This window comes from Ylistrum balloti, unplaced genomic scaffold (assembly GCF_031769215.1).
Source record: "Ylistrum balloti isolate Yb309-2 unplaced genomic scaffold, AGI_CSIRO_Ybal_v1 Utg369934, whole genome shotgun sequence".
NCBI lineage: Eukaryota > Metazoa > Mollusca > Bivalvia > Pectinida > Pectinidae > Ylistrum > Ylistrum balloti.
The window spans coordinates 1,188,358-1,209,449 of record NW_026782045.1 but is presented as its reverse complement, the minus strand read 5'-3'; the positions used below and the strand labels follow the sequence as shown (position 1 = coordinate 1,209,449).

The window sequence follows — 21,092 nt, the reverse complement described above, 5'->3', positions numbered from 1 at the left end:
GCAGGTAACTCGTATGTTTTATATTACGCCTTTCGCGTTCAAACTTTAAGCCTTTAAAATTAATAGATTTTTCAAAAAACCATAATTTCAAATATTTTATTTTCCTTTCATTTCTTACATCGCAACAACGTAATTACGTAATGAACCCTATAATAATAAATACAAGTTAATCTGATTTTCTCATTTTCGTCTTTAAAATCCCGTTAGGATATAGTCAATCATTTTTACATACATCTGAATAATACAAACAATGAAGGGAGAAAATATCTAACAAAATGAAAATAACGAATTGAAATTATGATTTCTTGACATTTTGATATAAACATATCACAGATATAATGTCTGTAAAATACAAAGAAGATTGAAAATATCCAACAAAATGAAAATAATTATAATAAAGATTTCTTGACACTCAAACATGTCACAGATTTAATGTCAGATTATGTAAACTCACTGCTTCACTTTCGGAGGACCAGCACACTTTAAAAAGTCCCATAAAAATCAATCAATAGGGTCAACTCAATGTTCTCAAGATGTTTAGAATTATCTAATCAAATAAAAGCGTCAAAGGGAGCAATTATATCCGAACTCATCAAGTTGTTCTGGTGTCGCTTTATATTAGAAAACATCTCATGCGTGAAACGCATGATGGTTTTATATCTTTTTATAAATCAAATCGATGTTATTGCTATATGTGAAGATAAACTTTCCTTTGTTTGTATATTTTACGCTGTAGTATTGAAAAAGATAGAGAGATACGTAATTTTCTTCAGATGACGTTTAGTTTTCCAGAATTTTGCTAAATCAAAAAGTCACAATTGGATGAAAGTAAGAAATCAATATATGACAATGCTAAGCTTAATAATCCGAAATAAACAGCATATAATTCAGAAAAACATTTCGCCCTGCAACTTACATGTGATTTCTGCAAAGTGATTGCATTTTAATTAAGATATATTCATCTGGCCGTTGCTTAAGCATATCGACTTAAGTACTTGCGCTTACAGGTGCTTCATGACTGTTCATTGACTCATTCGTCCTCAGGGTTGATGATTTTAAGCCAAGATAATTTGACATAACTATTTGATTAACAAAACACAAGAGGATCAAATACAAATCAGCTAAGAATTCATTTTCTCCAACAGAGGATGTCACCATGGCGTGTAATTCTATATAAATCCAGCAGAGCTGCTCCCGGGCATGTGACTCACGTATTGGGTTATACTCCTGGTGCGTGACAAAGGCACGTGGAACGATGTCCCATGTGGAGGAAACGGCGTAATGACCTCAACACGTGACGTAGAAACTCCGGGGTCGGAGGAAGTCTGGGATAATTTACTTTTTCCACTCTCACTCACTGAAACAAGTGAAGAATTATTTATTAACAAGGTCCAATATAAAATCAAACGTACATTATGAAAGAACGCATGAAAGTAAACCATAATAGAAGCATGTATATATAACTTAATACGAAGTAAAATGACGGTACATTTTTTATATTTCCATACAAATGTAGGATTACATAACATGTAAGTCGGTGACAACTATATGAATTAATTTGCTCCTAGTTCCATAAAGATAATTTATTATCCTAGGACTAGACATCAATACAGCAGAATTACGTTGATGAATCATGAGGCAGCCCCCCATTCTCCTTCCTCCTTAAATTAAACAAGCTTACAGTTAGTGTTGCATGCAACACATTTCCCCTGCCGTAAATTACTGTATTTATCAGCACATGTCTGCTAATAAGCCAATCAATGTTTTGTTGCAAAGCAAATGGGAGCAAATGCTACTAAACTATTTGCAATAAGCTAACCCTTTACTATGGATCCGAGTTTATATGTTGGTCCCATGATCTAATTGCAGTATAAATACACTATTTTTTTCAAGTAATGTAGAACTTGTTCTGTATCAGAAGTGTCTTGTTTTATCATTAATAAGCTTCCAGTGTATCAAGTTTCAACCAAATCCATCAATCCGTTCTTAGATTATTGTCTGAAAAAACTAACTTGTGACAAGTTTTAATTTTAGTAACAGTGACCTTTGTAGTTGATCTTTTGACCCCAAACAAAATCCCACACTATATTGCCTTATAAACTACCATTGCATGAAGTTTGATCCAAATCCATCAATCTGTTCTCAAGTTATCGTCCAGAAACTAAAATGTGACAACAGTATCTATTTTTAGTAACAGTGACCTTTGTAGTTTACCTTTTGACCACGAACGAAATCCCACACTTTATTGCCTTATAAACTACCATGGTATGAAGTTTCATCCAAATCCATCAATCTGTTCTCAAGTTATCGTCCGGAAACTAAAATGTGACAATTTCTATTTTTAGTAACAGTGACCTTTGTAGTTTACCTTTTGACCCCAAATAAAATCCCACACTATAATGCCCTATAAACTACCATTGTATGAAGTTTCATCCAAATCCATCAATCTGTTCTCAAGTTATCGTCTGGAAACCAACATCCGGACAGACAGACGGACGGACGGACAGCGGTACAGACAGAAGGAGACAAACACTATAATCTCCTCCGGGTTCACCGGCAGGGGACTAATAAAAAGGTAATTAGCATTATCATATATTTCAAGAACCGAATGTGAAGGGAACTAGACCATAAGTTGTTCGGATACTGATGCACTGTTTACTTCTCTGCGTAATACTTTGACTGTTTAGTCAGTATGATGTAAGCCAATGCATTAAATGTGGATTGTGTACCTTCGTCCCAGCAGCTATAGTCTTCCACAGGGGTGTCGATAGAGAAAGACCGGGGCATCTTCGGCTTCTTAAGGGGCGGGTTCGGCACTGGAGTCTTCCTACAAAGGATACAAGTTTAACATATTATGGCATTTACAACTATAAAGAGAATTACGTAACTGCTCAGAATAACCATATGGTACTACATTTACAAACATGCTGTGTAATTGTCCAAACAAATCTCCCTTGGAACATTTTTTAGGATTTTTTTTTCATGAATTTTTTTTACCGATTTTGCGAGCAAGAAATTCAGAACAACTTCAGTAATGCGAGCATGCCATTTTCACAGTGTCTACTCACGTGATATTCGTATGAGATGACTTATTAGAGTAATTGAAATCAGCTTTTTCTTTTCTGCAAATGAGTGTAAAGTCCTTGTCAGTATTTTTATATTACTAACCTTGGTTTCAGATACATTGTAACTGCTCTGATTTCAAAATAAAATTAAATTCATATTCAAAATTTATATACATGCTCATTTTACAAAATTCCTGAGAAACAGGAAACAACACAAAACTGGACATTTAGATAAAATGTTTTAATCATCATTACTAAAATTAAAGATGGTATTAATTATAAGGATATTTATTCTAATTTGATGTAAAAAATAAAACAAAAATTGAATTTAGTACATAATTGCAAAGGATGATGATAATCAGTATGTACGTTACCTTGAACATTTTGGAAATGGAAATAAATACATATATATATATCACATGTTTTGAGATGTATTTTTGTTTTCGTTTCTATGTATACGTCAGGAAATGCAGTGACTGAAGGTTAACTGTTAGTATTGATACCCACTTGTTAAGTTGTGAAGCCGGAATTTCCTTTCCAGTAGCTTTCGACCGTAACCAACAGACGATATTACCTATTGCTGTGAACACAATGCCAGCGATAACAGCCCCAAACATGCCAAGCATTTCCGGTCTCGCTAGAAGATTTGCAACATCTACTTCCTGTTGTTCTGCGACTTGCGCACTAGTGACTGTCTCTACACTAACAACCTCCTGTGTAATTACAAGTCGAACTGCAGAGGTTGACGAAAGAGGTGGTGTACCTTTATCATTCACTATGACATCAAAGGTGAACACGTGGTCGGGAGAATAATTATCTACCGACTTCATAAGCAAAACTGTGCCAGATTCAGACACGGCAAAGTTATCCCGGTAAGGGTTGGAATATGAATTGTTTAGTAGATATACACATTCGCCATTAAGACCACTATCTAGATCTGTTGCACTCACTGTTAGTACTGTTGATCCAACGGTCGAGTTCGGCGTAGAATGGACATATTGAGTTGTCCCAAATAAAGGTGCATTGTCATTGACGTCAGAAATTGTTACTCTCACTAATGTTGTGGCTGAAAGCATCCCCAAGTCTTTTGCCTCCAAGGTCAAATTCACAATTTCCGGAAATGATGTATCATCAACGTCATAATCAACATGAAAGAAAAGCCTTGCAGATCCGTCCAGATAGAATCTCCCATGCCCGTTGCCATCTTTTATCGAGACTGAAAGGATGTCTCCTGAATCTTCATCGGCGAAATTGATGACATTGGAGATCAAAGTGCCATTCTGAAACGACCATAATAACACGAATTAACACGTGGTTTGTTTTTACAGATGAATGTCAAACCAAAAGCTTTGGTCATTCAAGGACGGCCTAATCACGTCTGCGAGGTGAGTGCATATGTTGAGTTCATGAAGTTTCGAAAGGCTACAGTAAGTTTGTGTCAGTTTTTTTAAATTAGAATACTTGCAAGGATAAAAAACAAAGTGTAATCTCTCTTAACTACAGGATTACCTCATCTTCCTGTGTTGTCACTTCGTAGAAATTCTCAGAAAAAGATGGCGGTTCGTTTACATCCGAGATGATAATTCGTAATTCATACGTATCGGAGTCTTCGATTCCGTCGTTAATGATTACGTAAATCGTATAAAGGGAGGTAACCTCGTAATCGAACGTCTCGGACAGGGAAACATTCAGACTTGAACCTGTATCACATGCCAAATTCATATTTTAATATATGTATATGAAACGCGAAATGGATTAGTTGTACACACTTCAAACAAAATTATTATCGAAAGCTTTCGTTGGAATAGAGTTTGAAATCACGATGTAAATCTATTATTTTTATTGAGAGTGGTTCTGCAAATAATTTGCTTAGTTTTCTGTAGAGCACGCTTTTTTCCAACAGAATCGTTTCCATCTTAAAAAGGAAGCAAAAATATACTCGAAAATATAAATTCTATGTACATAGTATAATGAAGAATAACGTATACTTGGTCGTTCAACCATACACAAATGTAACATTGAAAAATGAAATAATGTGGTATACTTGGAATAGTGTATCCCTCAGTTCCATATTAAAACTCAATTCATACTAAATTTCGAATAAAGAAAACTAAATTATTCGAATAGACAGTAAATTGAGTAAAGACGAGGAAGTGGAGACATAAGTTAAACACCTTACCGTACTGAGTAATTGCAAATGTTGAAAAGGCCGAAGACGGGGAATAAAGAAATCTGCAGCTCATCGATTCGCCATCCGGGTCATATAGATTCACGGTGTACAGGAAGCCGCTGTTTGCAAAAGATTCTGGGAAGGTTACATTGGCCGGTAGATTTAGAGCTGTTGGCTTTGTGTTGGTATGAGTGATGGATATTTGAATATTTGTGTCAATGTATCCTCCATTAGGGTCCGATACTCTAATGACAAGCACAGCTACATCCGGTGACAGAAGAGAACATATGAAGTCCACAGTGTAATATAACACACCAGATGTTGCATTGATTGTAAAATATTGACTGTGGCTGTTTGAAACGAGGCTGTAGGTCAAAGGGAAATCCCCATCAGGGTCACTTACAGGAAATAAAGGAACGGGAAGCGTCAGTTCTTCATTTATCTGCAGAAAAAGTAAGACGTGTTTGTAATTATCTGTTTATATGGACAATTTGTCTATAAAGACCATCCTAATATCAATTCTTCTAACATTTTTGAATTTTCTAATCATCTACATATACATCTCTGATTTGTCTACGAATATCGTATGTCCTTTTCATTAAGAAAACTATCAGTTGCAGTTAGAAAGTGATTCACACCATGTTTTCAATCCGTCTACTTTGGCAGAAAATCAGAAAAAAAAATGAGAAACTATATGAGTATGAAAAAAAATGACACGAGAAAAAAGAATAACGACACAGGAATAAGTTACCAAGTAATGGCCTTGATAATTTCTGTTGTATTGGTCATTAGACAGTCTCTTTACCTTTCCCTCTGTTGTTGACAAGAAATACGTCGTCTGTGCGACTTCGGGACTCTCATTGGCATTGGTGACATGTATTGTCAAGTTGGCGGCGTTCGAATAAGTAGTCCCATCGAACGCTGTAAATGTTACAATGTGGACTGTGCATGTCTCGTAATCAAAAGGCGCATTCACCGTCAAAATCCCACCTGATTAAAACAACAAAAATACCAATATGTCAATAGAATCATAACCCGAATTCAAATTCAATAAAACTAGAACATATGAAGATTAACACGAATTCCAGTTCTAATTAGTAATGTCACATTCTCAAAAAGAGAACAAGGTCACCATAATTTTTTTGATACTCGCTTCAGTATACTTTTCACACATTCAAGAAATTGTTACATGGGCAAGATAAAGAGTCGTAGATAACCAAACCGGAATAAACGGAAACTCAAGAGCCGACAAGGCATTAAAGACATATCAATAGTTTCAGCTAGTAAGTGGTATTTTAAAATGTCTTAACCGTGATAATAATATCAATGGTTCGATATGATGCACTGTAACAATAATTCCTAATTACCAGTATTATTAAATGTAACTTTCGATGACGTCAGCAACGAATCAGTTGTCATGAACAACTGGACAGTGTCAAGGTCTGGGTCAGCAGCGGACGTGATGTAAATTCTACTTCCGGTTGAACTATCCTCTGAAATAGTCACAATCTGAGGAAGGTTTGAAAAGTACGGTGGCTTGTTAACGTTGGTGATTGTGACGAATAATGTTGTTGTACTGGTTAGATATCCGGCATCAGTTGCCTTGATTATCAGTTCTGTCGTTTTGGGACTCTCAAAAGGTGAAACCTCATAGTCCGCAGCAAATAAAACATTGCCCGTAGATTGGTTAATGGCAAAAGAAGAAGTCTCTGTTCCACCATCTATATTTAATGTAAACGTGTCGCCTGTGTCTTCATCTGTAACCGTAAATGATGACCCGGGAAAGACCACTCCATCCGCCTAAAATGCAGGAAAATCATTATAATAGCGTACATTATCATTTGTATATGTTGCAATAGGATTAATTTAATACAACTCCGGACCACATTCTCATGACAAATAAAAGGAAGACTCAATTTTTTACATGCATCAATGGCGAATTTAACCTTCAATAACAACAGGCAAAACTAAATATTTCGATGAATTGTAGCTCTGCATTTTGCCAATATCAAACCTAGCAAATTTATCGGTTAATTTACTGAATCTACAGATGATGATCAAGTATTTTACAGGACAATGCCGAAACGAATGCAGGTCCAGGGTGTGAGATTGATAGGTAAGGTGTTGCCTTGGAAGATAAGGTTGGAATCGCGATCAATTCGTACAGCACCGGGGAAATATTAGTCCATTTTCACCGAGTTTTCTATTTACCCTATAATACACATCAAACGTGACACTCTTTTACTTCTTTAGGGGAGTTTGGATTTTGCAAAAAACACACAAGTAAATAGCCCATTTGGATAATTTAGAGTTAGTAACGGTAGAGCTAAACTATGAATAAAACCGCTTTATACAGCTGTTTCGTCCTTCTAGGACTTGTCAGTGATACCAAGGGTCTATAATTTGAAGTCTAGGAGACGACTTAGGAAAATCCAAAGTGATAAAAAATCAAATTCTTGACGGGAAGATGCAGCAGTCCCACGATTAAATAGATTTCGTGATTTTATTATATCAGATCGACGGTTGTGCGCTTCGGATGCAAGTAAAACATTCTAGCTTTTTTGTCAGCTGATCTGTTACTGATATCCTTCCATTTCAGGTTTTTAGTGTATAATTGTCCAAATCGTGCCACGACTAGTTTACAATATTATGCTTCTAATTGAGCTTAAATATACACTGTCATGTCTTTTTCATTTGTGAAACTGAAAATGAATATACAGAAAAAGAAAAGGAATTACTTCTATCAAATGGAGTTGGTTTTCCAGACGAATTTAGCGTAAAGATATTACAGTGTACCGCAACAGTACTTTGATATTCCATGCAAAATACTTTTGTTGTAGAAGTATAATTGTCTCTGTGTATTCTGTATTACCTAAATCTGGTATAAGGGATAAATGACATCAAAGATGCAGTTTTCAGTGATAGAATATATCTATTCTGTTCAATAGCTAGTATTAAAGGCAGTATTGTAAATTTTCTGTGGCAGTATAACGTAGAATAGACACTATAGATACAGGATGGAATACCCTTATCATCAGAACAGCTGTAAAACTTGAAAAATACTGGTAGGGCGTTATCTGCCATGCATTTGAATCCAAAGCAGAAAGCAGTCACAATATTTATATGTTCAAACGAAATTACACACAAGATACAGGAATACGATTATGATTGTCGACTTGATGTTATTCTTTGGTCATTCAAGGACGCCCTAATCATGTCTGCGAGGTGAGTGCATATGTTGAGTTCATGAAGTTTCGGAAGGCTACAGTAAGTTTGTGTCAGTTTTTTAAAATTAGAATACTTGCAAGGATAAAAAACAAAGTGTAATCTCTCTTAACTACAGGAATACCTTATCTTCCTGTGTTGTCACATTGTAGAAATTCTCAGAAAAAGATGGCGGTTCGTTTACATCCGAGATGATAATTCGTAATTCATACGTATCGGAGTCCTCGATTCCGTCGTTGATGATTACGTAAATCGTATAAAGGGAGGTAACCTCGTAATCAAACGTCCCGGACAGGGAAACATTCAGACTCGAACCTGTATCACATGCCAAATTCATATTTTAATATATGTATATGAAACGCGAAATGGATTAGTTGTACACACTTCAAACAAAATTATCATCGAAAGCTTTCGTTTGAATAGAGTTTGAAATCACGATGCAAATTTATTATTTCTATTGAGAGTGGTGCTGCAAATAATTTGTTTAGTTTTCTGTAGAGCAATCTTTTGTCCAATAGAATCGTTTCCATCTTAAAAAGAAAGCAAAAATATACTCGAAAATATAAATTCTATGTACATAGTATAATGAAGAATAACGTATACTTGGTCGTTCAACCATACACAAATGTAACATTGAAAAATGAAATAATGTGGTATACTTGGAATAGTGTATCCCTCAGTTCCATATTAAAACTCAATTCATACTAAATTTCGAATAAAGAAAACTAAATTATTCGAATAGATAAATTGAGTAAAGACGAGGAAGTGGAGACATAAGTTAAACACCTTACCGTACTGAGTAATTGCAAATGTTGAAAAGGCCGAAGACGGGGTATAAAGAAATCTGCAGCTCATCGATTCGCCATCCGGGTCATATAGATTCACGGTGTACAGGAAGCCGCCGTTTGCAAAAGATTCTGGGAAAGTTACATTGGCCGGCAGATTTAGAGCTGTTGGCTTTGTGTTGGTATGAGTGATGGATATTTGAATATTTGTGTCAATGTATCCTCCATTAGGGTCCGATACTCTAATGACAAGCACAGCTACATCCGGTGACAGAAGAGAACAGATGAAGTCCACAGTGTAATATAACACACCAGATGTTGCATTGATTGTAAAATATTGACTGTGGCTGTTTGAAACGAGGCTGTAGGTCAAAGGGAAATCCCCATCAGGGTCACTTACAGGAAATAAAGGAACGGGAAGCGTCAGTTCTTCATTTATCTGTAGAAAAAGTAAGAAGTGTTTGTTACTGTTTATAAGAACAGATTGTTTATAAAGACTATCTTGATTTCAATTCTAACATTTTTGAGTTTTAGAATTATCTACATATACATAACTGATTTGTCTGCGAATATCATATGTCCTTTTCATTAACAAAACCATAAGTTGCGTTCATAAGTCCATGAAACCAGCGTTGGCTGTGTTCTCCACTTTATCATAACATATAAGGTGACGTTAGTTTTTTTACGTAACAATCATTTTCTCCTATAGTTAATATATTTAGGGTATATAATGTCGATTGTGACAAATACATATGTACACTTATCAACCTGTATTCACCCTGGCATAGACACTGCAATTATTTTAGTATTGTGTTCTATGCATTATTGACAAGTCCCAGAAGGAGGAAACCTGGTACTGTAGTACCTAATTTTAAAGTTGCATTGACAAGTGATATCCACTTGTGTGTGTTATATAAAATCTATAAAAAATAAAACAAGTTAAAGAGCATCTGATGTAATTGAATACGTCGACCAAGCTTCAGGCCGTCCCGTTATGTTTAAACAGTGATCAATACCATGTTTTCAATCTGTCTACTTTGGCAGAAAATCAGGAAAAACTGAGAAACCATACAAACATGAAATAATCAAATACACCAATGACACGAGAAAAAGAATAACGACACAGGAATAAGTTACCAAGTAATGGTCTTGATAATTTCTGTTGTATTGGTTATTAGACAGTCTCTTTACCTTTCCCTCTGTTGTTGACAAGAAATACGTCGTCTGTGCGACTTCGGGACTCTCATTGGCATTGGTGACATGTATCGTCAAGTTGGCGGCGTTCGAATAAGTAGTCCCATCGAACGCTGTAAATGTTACAATGTGGACTGTGCACGTCTCGTAATCAAAAGGCGCATTCACCGTCAAAATCCCACCTAATTAAAACAATAAAAATACCAATATATCAATAGAATCATAACCCGAATTCAAATTCAATAAAACTAGAACATATGAAGACTGACACGAATTCCAGTTTCAATTAGTAATGTCATATTCCCAAAAAGAGAACAAGGTCACCATAATGTTGTTTGTACTCGTTTCAGTATACTTTTCACACATTCAAGAAATTGTTACATGAGCAAGAGACAGAGAGTCGTAGATAACCAAACCGGAATAAACGGGAACTCAAGAGCCGACAAGGCATTAAAGACATATCAATAGTTTCAGCTAGTAAGTGGTATTTTAAAATGTCTTAACCGTGATAATAATATCAATGTTTCGATATGATGCACTGTAACAATAATTCCTAATTACCAGTATTATTAAATGTAACTTTCGATGACGTCAGCAACGAATCAGTTGTCATGAACAACTGGACAGTGTCAAGGTCTGGGTCAGCAGCGGACGTGATGTAAATTGTACTTCCGGTTGAACTATCCTCTGAAATCGTCACAATCTGAGGAAGGTTTGAAAAGTACGGTGGCTTGTTAACGTTGGTGATTGTGACGAATAATGTTGTTGTACTGGTTAAATATCCGGCATCAGTTGCCTTGATTATCAGTTCTGTCGTTTTGGGACTCTCAAAGGGTGAAACCTCATAGTCCGCAGCAAATAAAACATTGCCCGTAGATTGGTTAATGGCAAAAGAAGAAGCCTCTGTTCCACCATCTATACTTAATGTAAACGTGTCGCCTGTGTCTTCGTCTGTAACCGTAAATGATGACCCGGGAAAGACAACTTCATCTGCCTAAAATTCAGGAAAATCATTACAATAGCGAACATTATCATTTGTATATGTTGCAATAGGATTAATTTAATACAACTTCGGACCACATTCTCATGACAAATAAAAAGAAGACTCAATTTTTTGACATGCATCAATGGCGAATTTAACCTTCAATAACAACAGGCAAGACTAAATATTTCGATGAATTGTTGCTCTGCATTTTGCCAATATCAAACCTAGCAAATTTATCGGTTAATTTACTGAATCTACAGATGATGATCAAGTATTTTACAGGACAATGCCGAAACGAATGCAGGTCCAGGGTGTGAGATTGATAGGTAAGGTGTTGCCTTGGAAGATGAGGTTGGAATCGCGATCAATTCGTACAGCACCGGGGAAATATTAGTCCATTTTCACCGAGTTTTCTATTTACCCTATAATACACATCAAACGTGAGTCTCTTTTACTTCTTTATGGGAGTTTGGATTTTGCAAAAAACACACAAGTAAATAGCTCATTTGGATAATTTAGAGTTAGTAACGGTAGAGCTAAACTATGAATAAAACCGCTTTATACAGCTGTTTCGTCCTTCTAGGACTTGTCAGTGATACCAAGGGTCTATAATTTGAAGTCTAGGAGACGACGTAGGAAAATCCAAAGTGATAAAAAATCAAATTCTTGACGGGAAGATGCAGCAGTCCTACGATTAAATAGATTTCGTGATTTTATTATATCAGATCGACGGTTGTGCGCTTCGGATGCAAGTAAAACATTCTAGCTTTTTTGTCAGCTGATCTGTTACTGATGTCCTTCCATTTCAGGTTTTTAGTGTATAATTGTCCAAATCGTGCCACGACTAGTTTACAATATTGTGTTCTAATTGAGCTTAAACATACACTGTCATGTCTTTTTCATTTGTTAAACTGAAAATGAATATACAGGAGAAGAACAGTAATTACTTCTATCAAATACAGTTGGTTTTCCAAAAGAATTTAGCGTAAAGATATTACAGTGTACCGCATAAGTACTTTGATATTCCATGCAAAATATTATTGTTGTAGAAGTATAATTGTCTCTGTGTATTCTGTACTACCTTAATCTGGTATAAGGGATAAATGACATCAAATATGCAATTTTCAGTGATAGAACATATCTATTCTGTTCAATAGCTAGTATTCAAGGCAGTATTGTAAACTTTCTGTGGCATTATAACGTAGAATAGACACTATAGATACATGATAAAATATCCTTATCATCAGAACAGCTGTAAAACTTGAAAAATACAGGTAGGGCGTTATCTGCCATGCATCTAAATCCAAAGCAGAAAGCAGTCACAATATTTATATGTTCAAACGAAATTACACACAAGATACAGGAATACGATTATGATTGTCGACTTGATGTTATTCTTTGGCCATTCAAGGACGCCCTAATCATGTCTGCGAGGTGAGTGCATATGTTGAGTTCATGAAGTTTCGGAAGGCTACAGTAAGTTTGTGTCAGTTTTTTTTAATTAGAATACTTGCAAGGATAAAAAAACAAAGTGTAATCTCTCTTAACTACAGGATTACCTTATCTTCCTGTGTTGTCACATCGTAGAAATTCTCAGAAAAAGATGGCGGTTCGTTTACATCCGAGATGATAATTCGTAATTCATACGTATCGGAGTCCTCGATTCCGTCGTTGATGATTACGTAAATCGTATAAAGGGAGGTAACCTCGTAATCGAACGTCTCGGACAGGGAAACATTCAGACTCGAACCTGTATCACATGCCAAATTCATATTTTAATATATGTATATGAAACGCGAAATGGATTAGTTGTACAAACTTCAAACAAAATTATTATCGAAAGCTTTCGTTTGAATAGAGTTTGAAATCACGATGCAAATTTATTATTTCTATTGAGAGTGGTGCTGCAAATAATTTGTTTAGTTTTCTGTAGAGCAATCTTTTGTCCAATAGAATCGTTTCCATCTTAAAAAGAAAGCAAACATATACTCGAAAATATAAATTCTATGTACATAGTATAATGAAGAATAACGTATACTTGGTCGTTCAACCATACATAAATGTAACATTTGAAAATGAAATAATGTGGTATACTTGGAATAGTGTATCCCTCAGTTCCATATTAAAACTCAATTCATACTAAATTTCGAATAAAGAAAACTAAATTATTCGAATAGATAAATTGAGTAAAGACGATGAAGTGGAGACATAAGTTAAACACCTTACCGTACTGAGTAATTGCAAATGTTGAAAAGGCCGAAGACGGGGAATAAAGAAATCTGCAGCTCATCGATTCGCCATCCGGGTCATATAGATTCACGGTGTACAGGAAGCCGCCGTTTGCAAAAGATTCTGGGAAAGTTACATTGGCCGGCAGATTTAGAGCTGTTGGCTTTGTGTTGGTATGAGTGATGGATATTTGAATATTTGTGTCTATATATCCTCCATTAGGGTCCGATACTCTGATGACAAGCACCGCTACATCCGGTGACAGAAGAGAACATATGAAGTCCACAGTGTAATATAACACACCAGATGTTGCATTGATTGTAAAATATTGACTGTGGCTGTTTGAAACGAGGCTGTAGGTCAAAGGGAAATCCCCATCAGGGTCACTTACAGGAAATAAAGGAACGGGAAGCGTCAGTTCTTCATTTATCTGTAGAAAAAGTAAGACGTGTTTGTTACTGTTTATAAGAACAGTTTGTTTATAAAGACCATCTTGATATCAATTCTAACATTTTTGAGTTTTCGAATTATCTACATATACATATCTGATTTGTCTGCGAATATCATATGTCCTTTTCATTAACAAAACCATAAGTTGCGTTCATAAGTCCATGAAACCAGCGCTGGCTGTGTTCTCCACTTTATCATAACATATAAGGTGACGTTAGTCTTTTTACGTAACAATCATTTTCTCCTATAGTTAATATATTTAGGAAATATAATGTCGATTGTGACAAATACATATGTACACTTATCAACCTGTATTCACCTTGGCATAGACACTGCAATCGTTTTATTTTTAGTTCTTAGCATTATTGACGAGTCCCAGAAGGAGGAAACCACTCTATACTACAGTTAATTCAATATCTGGTACTGTAGTACCTAATTTTAAAGTTGCATTGACAAGTGATATCCACTTGTGTGTGTTATATAAAATCTATAAAAAATAAAACAAGTTAAAGAGCATCTGATGTAATTGAATACGTCGACCAAGTTTCAGGCCGTCCCGTTATGCTTAAACAGTGATCAATACCATGTTTTCAATCTGTCTACTTTGGCAGAAAATCAGGAAAAACTGAGAAACCATACAAACATGAAATAATCAAATACACCAATGACACGTGAAAAAGAATTACGACACAGGAATAAGTTACCAAGTAATGGCCTTGATAATTTCTGTTGTATTGGTTATTAGACAGTCTCTTTACCTTTCCCTCTGTTGTTGACAAGAAATACGTCGTCTGTGCGACTTCGGGACTCTCATTGGCATTGGTGACATGTATCGTCAAGTTGGCGGCGTTCGAATAAGTAGTCCCATCGAACGCTGTAAATGTTACAATGTGGACTGTGCACGTCTCGTAATCAAAAGGCGCATTCACCGTCAAAATCCCACCTGATTAAAACAATAAAAATACCAATATATCAATAGAATCATAACCCGAATTCAAATTCAATAAAACTAGAACATATGAAGACTGACACGAATTCCAGTTTCAATTAGTAATGTCATATTCCCAAAAAGAGAACAAGGTCACCATAATGTTGTTTATACTCGTTTCAGTATACTTTTCACACATTCAAGAAATTGTTACATGAGCAAGAGACAGAGAGTCGTAGATAACCAAACCGGAATAAACGGGAACTCAAGAACCGACAAGGCATTAAAGACATATCAATAGTTTCAGCTAGTAAGTGGTATTTTAAAATGTCTTAACCGTGATAATAATACCAATGGTTCGATATGATGCACTGTAACAATAATTCCTAATTACCAGTATTATTAAATGTAACTTTCGATGACGTCAGCAACGAATCAGTTGTCATGAACAACTGGACAGTGTCAAGGTCTGGGTCAGCAGCGGACGTGATGTAAATTGTACTTCCGGTTGAACTATCCTCTGAAATCGTCACAATCTGAGGAAGGTTTGAAAAGTACGGTGGCTTGTTAACGTTAGTGATTGTGACGAATAATGTTGTTGTACTGGTTAGATATCCGGCATCAGTTGCCTTGATTATCAGTTCTGTCGTTTTGGGACTCTCAGAAGGGGATACATCGTAGTCCGCAGCAAATAAAACATTGCCCGTAGATTGGTTGATCGCAAAAAAGGAAGCCTCTGTTCCACCATCTATACTATACGTAAACGTGTCGCTTGTGTCTTCGTCTGTAACCGTAAATGATGACCCGCGAAAGACAACTTCATCCGCCTAAAATTCAGAAAAACCATTACAATAGCGTACATTATCATTTGTATATGTTGCAATAGGATTAATTTAATACAACTTCGGACCACATTCTCATGACAAGTAAAAGGAAGACTCAATTTTTTGACATGCATCAATGGCGAACTTAACCTTCAAAATAAACAACAGGCAAAACTAAATCTTTCGACGAATTGTTGCTCTGCATTTTGCCAATATCAAACCAGGGAAATTTATCAGTTAATTTATTGAATCCACAGATGAAGAACAAGTATTTTACAGGACAACACCGAAACGAATGCAGGTCCAGGGTGTGAGATAGATAGGTAAGATGCTGCCTTGGAAGATGATTTTGGAATTGCGGTCAGTTCGTACCGCACCGGGGAAATATTAGTCCATTTTCATTTTTTTCCAGTTTTCGATTTACCCTATAATACACATCGAACGTGACACTCTTTTACTTCTTTAGGGGAGTTTGAATTTTGCAAAAGACACACAAACCAAATAGCACCTTTTGATAATTTAGAGTTAGTAACGGTAGAGTTAAACTATGAATGAAACTGCTTTATACAGCTGTTTCGTCCTTTAAGGACTCGTCAGTGATGCTAAGAGCCTATAATTTGAAGTCTAGGAGACGACTTAGGAAAGAAAATCAAATTCTAGACGGGAAGGTGCAGCAGTCCTATAATTAAATAGATTTCTTGATTTTATTATATCAGATGCAATCGATGAGTAAAACATTCTAGCTTGTTTTGTCAGCTGATCTGTTACTGATGTCCTTCCATTTTAGGTTTTTAGTGTATAATTGTCCAATAGTTTACAATATTGTGCTTCTAATTGAGCTTAAATATACACAGTCATGTCTTTTTCATTTGTTAAACTGAAAATGAATATACAGAAAGAGAAAAGGAAATACTATCAAATGGAGTTGGTTTTCCAGACGAATTTAGTGTTAAGATAGTACAGTCAACCGCGTCAGTACTTTGATATTCCATGCAAAATACTTTTGTTGTAGAAGTATAATTGTCTCTGTGTATTCTGTACTACCTTAATCTGGTATAAGGGATAAATGACATCAAAGATGCAGTTTTCAGTGATAGAATATATCTATTCTGTTCAATAGCTAGTATTCAAGGCAGTATTGTAAACTTTTTGTGGCAGTATAACGAAGAATAGACACTATAGATACAGGATGGAATACCCTTATCATCAGCTGTAAAACTTGAAAAATACAGGTAGGGCGTTATCTGCCATGTATTTGAATCCAAAGCAGACAGTAGTCACAATATTTATAGGTGCAAACGAAATTACACACAATGCATACCAATTACGACACGCGGAACGTAATAGCATCGAACAATTGAAAGAGAAGGACTGAATTCCTCAAAGGGAATGAAATTGTTCAGACCACCGAGATAAAGAAATATGATTATCATTGTCGACTTGATGTTATTCTTACCAGTGCCTCTTGTACACTGACGTGATAAGACGATGTCGAGAAGACTGGAGGTTCGTTGGAGTTCGTAACCTGAATAGTCAGTATTGAGTGGATGGACTGGTCTGTTCCATCAAATGCCACAAAGGTCAGGTTGTGAACGGAGCAAGTCTCGTAATTAAGGCTGAAACCGTCGGCGAGGAACACCACATTTTCTGTCGTATAGTGGATAATATATATAATAATGAAATTCTTCACCTTCAGTGTATAGATAAGATAATTATATATCTATTCTTTTCAAATGATAAGGTTTCAACTTTACACTTTAATGTATGGATATATTTTACGAGGGCCGGTTAATGAAGTCGTTTGCCGACTGTATACTTTACATTGTCGAGTCTTTCTATTCCAGTTCTTCAAAGTTTCCCATGGGACAGAAACGCATGTATGCCATTAAGTTCTTTGAAGCTTTTCCATGTAAATGTTTTACATCCAAAAGTACTTAATGATTGTTAATCTTTAATTTTTGTATTATTTCTAAACTAATGACCTTTTGACAAGCTGGTATTGATACGCATTTATGGTTTAGAGTAGTATGACAATGTCAAGTCCTCTCTCCAAACTCTATTCGAGTTTTAATTACCAATTTTATTACAGTTTAAACAGTGTGTTTGTTTCCGATGCCAGTAAATTCAGGGGATGTCCAACCGACGAGTACGAACACTTGATTAGTATGTGGTGTGTCACTGTCTTGCGAAATACCTATCTGAAGTGTTATCTAGGTAAAATTGCAAGGATCACCTTTCTCAAACTAATATTTTCACAGCTGTAGTGTTATATTTGATGTTAAAACAACTAGTCCACCAGTCGTCGTTCCTCTTTGATATCAACTTCATCACTCTGTTATCAACCGGACGACTGTTCTCACTATTCAAATCAATGCTTGAGTGAATCAATTTCTTGTTTCTTTTGAAAAATTGCACGTGCAGTGTTATTTAAATGTGAGTCAAGTTATTGCCTAATGTTTCTATCTGTTCCTACTTATGACTTGTAGTGATGTAATTAGGTGAGGTTTGGTCTATTGTGCTTTTACAGAATGTCATTATAATTATTATATTATATAATTTATCATTATAAATTTACTACTACACATACACTGTCACATGTTCGCCCTACGCGATTATATAAATACACAAAGGCCATTGTAACGTCACAATTTTATATGTGTATTATAACACTGAATCGAATACCAGGACAGAATCAAAATTTCAGACAATCTGTCTGGGAAATAAAAATCTTGGCAGACAATTAAAGTGTACAATTTTTGTAAAGTGACGTACGTGTAGAATTGAATATGATGATAGATGACGTCATGATGGTATCGGGCGTCATGTGAATCTGTACAATATCCCCGTCGAGATCATTCGTAGATATGGCGTAGATTGATGAACCGGCAGCGATATCCTCCGAAATTTGTATGGTACTGGGAATATTTGTAAATGTTGGAGGCTTATTAACGTTGGAGACAGTAACTGACACAGTAGTCGTGCACGTAAGTCCGCCATTATCGGTTGCCTTGACGATGAGTTCCGTAACTTTTGGACTTTGTCCCGGTAAAACATCGTAAATGGCAGAAAATGAGATATCACCGGTTGATTTGTTGATACTGAAGTAACCTGCATCTATTCCTCCGTCAATACTGTAAGTGTGCGTATCTCCATCGTCTGGGTCATTCACACTTAGGGATGCAGAAGGCAGAGCAGTTCCAGGCTGAAATTACAATTACCCGAGTCGAGAATTAGGTTGTATAGAAATGTTTCATTAGTGCTTTACTGTTTACATTAAACTGTAGTATTTAAAGGGACATCATATTCCAGTCTTTTATATTTAAAATCAAAGGACACGACACACCAGATACCTCCCTCGGTAGGTATTTCCTATAACGAAACCAACAGGGTCAGCTTTCCACCAATCTGTATGATTAGCGTGACGATTCCTCTATTGTGAACTTGTCTTTATGGATAACATTACATCTGCTTCCCAAGCATAAGAATGTGCATGTCGTAGTTGACACAGAATCCGAGGGCTTGGTCCCAGTATAACAATTTACTAGAGGTCGACAACTGGCAGACAAACTCACAACACCGGATTTCGAGAAGCTGATAAGGATTCCAAGAACGTTTCACGGCAGACATAATGATCCCATCGAAAAATATTCCATTTCTTAATGCAAAATGAAGGTTTTAATGCTTGGTAATATACCTGTTGATTCCGTGGTTGTTTACTTATTCTAATTTCGGAACGTGACGTCACTGTTTATGATTGACAATAAAACTTCCCCTTTATTTTCATTAACCTGTATCTTTTGAAACACGGAGGGTGCCGTCGATGAAGCAAAAAGCACGATATACTAGCCCTTTTGATTTATCTGATTTCATTCTCGTTGTTCTTGTCGGGAGTTTCTATGTAAATATTTTATTCATAGTTTATTATAATCTCATCAAAGTGTTTGATTCCTTTAACATGTTGCTACTTCTTTGTTGTTTCAATAGCAGGTATAATTTGTTATTTTGATTGAACGTACCGTTGTGCTCTATAACATATTTTACTGTGACGTTAAAAGTAAAAAGAAAATAATTTAAAACTTCAATACATAACTGAAGTGTTCACTTACATTATCTTCATTTGTTGAGATAAAGTATGTTGCAGATGAAAACGACGGAGCCTCGTTTTCGTCTAGTACAACGATTTCAACGGAAGACGTTGATGACGAAATTCCATCATCAACAACGTAACTGATGGTGTAGTTTTTGACTGTGAGGTACTCATAGTCTAGTGTGGCTGTGGATCTTACGTACAAAGAACCATCTAAAACGAAAGTTAACGGCATGCTTATTCATTTACATAAATCCTTGTTCTTCTATACAGACGATAAAACAACAGGTTTTGAGGTTCATACAGTAACGACATTCATAAGATAAATTTAGATATTACGGAGACACCAAGCGTGATCTTTCAGTTGGATCGCATTCCAAAGATTATCCAAATTATTTATTGCACGTTTTCAAAATTCGCCAAAGGAACCTAGTTTTAACATTTGGTTTTGAACAAGCAACAAAGAAGACAAAGAAGTGAAAACATTATTATTTTTAAGAGAAATAAAAAAAACTCGGAATAAAAAGTCAAATGTTTGAATTCTACAACAATTTGGGCATAATTTGATCGAATAATTACTTTAATGAGAAATAAACAGATTTATGAATGTAGCTTGGATGTAAATACCTACCCTTGTTTTCGGGTCTTGCCTGACAAATATCTTTGAAGCGAAGCTAATGATCTTCCACATCTGTAGGAGGCAGGGCTTTATACCAAACATTTGTGAAAGGGACAAGACTACAAACATACCTTAAGTGTAGGATTACCAGTTTTCGGTGTATGAAAACTTCGACGCAAATCTACTCCATATTTATAATAGCAGAAAAATAAATTTACCTTGCGTGAATCGGAGAGGACTACAAATAATACTAACTTGTATCTGGTATTCTGAGGTAGCCACAGATTCACAGTATCAACAGTAGCTAAGCTTCAGACCCACCTGATGTATTGAATTCAAATAGACTGCCACCAGATACAGGTTGTATTGCACCTGTGGCGACACCTAGAGTATCATTTACATCCGGGTCAGTAAATGAAAGCTTATAGATGCTACTTCCGAGTGGTGTTGTCTCCGGAATATAGAGTGTCGTCGGTAGATTTGAAAAGGACGGCGCAGAATTGTGATCTGTTGAATAATGAGAGATTTGTG

At 35.8% G+C, this 21,092-nt stretch overlaps 1 protein-coding gene across 1 annotated transcript in view; it reads right to left on the bottom strand.

Moving 5' to 3' along the window:
• Nucleotides 1-1,169: 1,169 nt before the first annotated feature.
• LOC132547118 (protocadherin Fat 4-like) overlaps nucleotides 1,170-21,092 on the bottom strand; it is a 32,214-nt gene continuing 12,291 nt past the window's right edge. The window contains exons 13-31 of the mRNA XM_060210872.1: nucleotides 20,883-21,068; nucleotides 19,962-20,155; nucleotides 18,628-19,057; nucleotides 17,312-17,502; nucleotides 15,426-15,858; nucleotides 14,862-15,046; nucleotides 13,651-14,083; nucleotides 12,984-13,174; nucleotides 11,001-11,433; nucleotides 10,437-10,621; nucleotides 9,252-9,684; nucleotides 8,585-8,775; nucleotides 6,603-7,035; nucleotides 6,041-6,225; nucleotides 5,245-5,677; nucleotides 4,575-4,765; nucleotides 3,573-4,345; nucleotides 2,730-2,827; nucleotides 1,170-1,357 (exon numbers count right to left, since the gene is read on the bottom strand). Coding sequence (XP_060066855.1) covers nucleotides 1,170-1,357; nucleotides 2,730-2,827; nucleotides 3,573-4,345; nucleotides 4,575-4,765; nucleotides 5,245-5,677; nucleotides 6,041-6,225; nucleotides 6,603-7,035; nucleotides 8,585-8,775; nucleotides 9,252-9,684; nucleotides 10,437-10,621; nucleotides 11,001-11,433; nucleotides 12,984-13,174; nucleotides 13,651-14,083; nucleotides 14,862-15,046; nucleotides 15,426-15,858; nucleotides 17,312-17,502; nucleotides 18,628-19,057; nucleotides 19,962-20,155; nucleotides 20,883-21,068 — 5,786 coding nt within the window. The remainder of the gene's footprint in view (nucleotides 1,358-2,729; nucleotides 2,828-3,572; nucleotides 4,346-4,574; nucleotides 4,766-5,244; nucleotides 5,678-6,040; nucleotides 6,226-6,602; nucleotides 7,036-8,584; nucleotides 8,776-9,251; nucleotides 9,685-10,436; nucleotides 10,622-11,000; nucleotides 11,434-12,983; nucleotides 13,175-13,650; nucleotides 14,084-14,861; nucleotides 15,047-15,425; nucleotides 15,859-17,311; nucleotides 17,503-18,627; nucleotides 19,058-19,961; nucleotides 20,156-20,882; nucleotides 21,069-21,092) is intronic.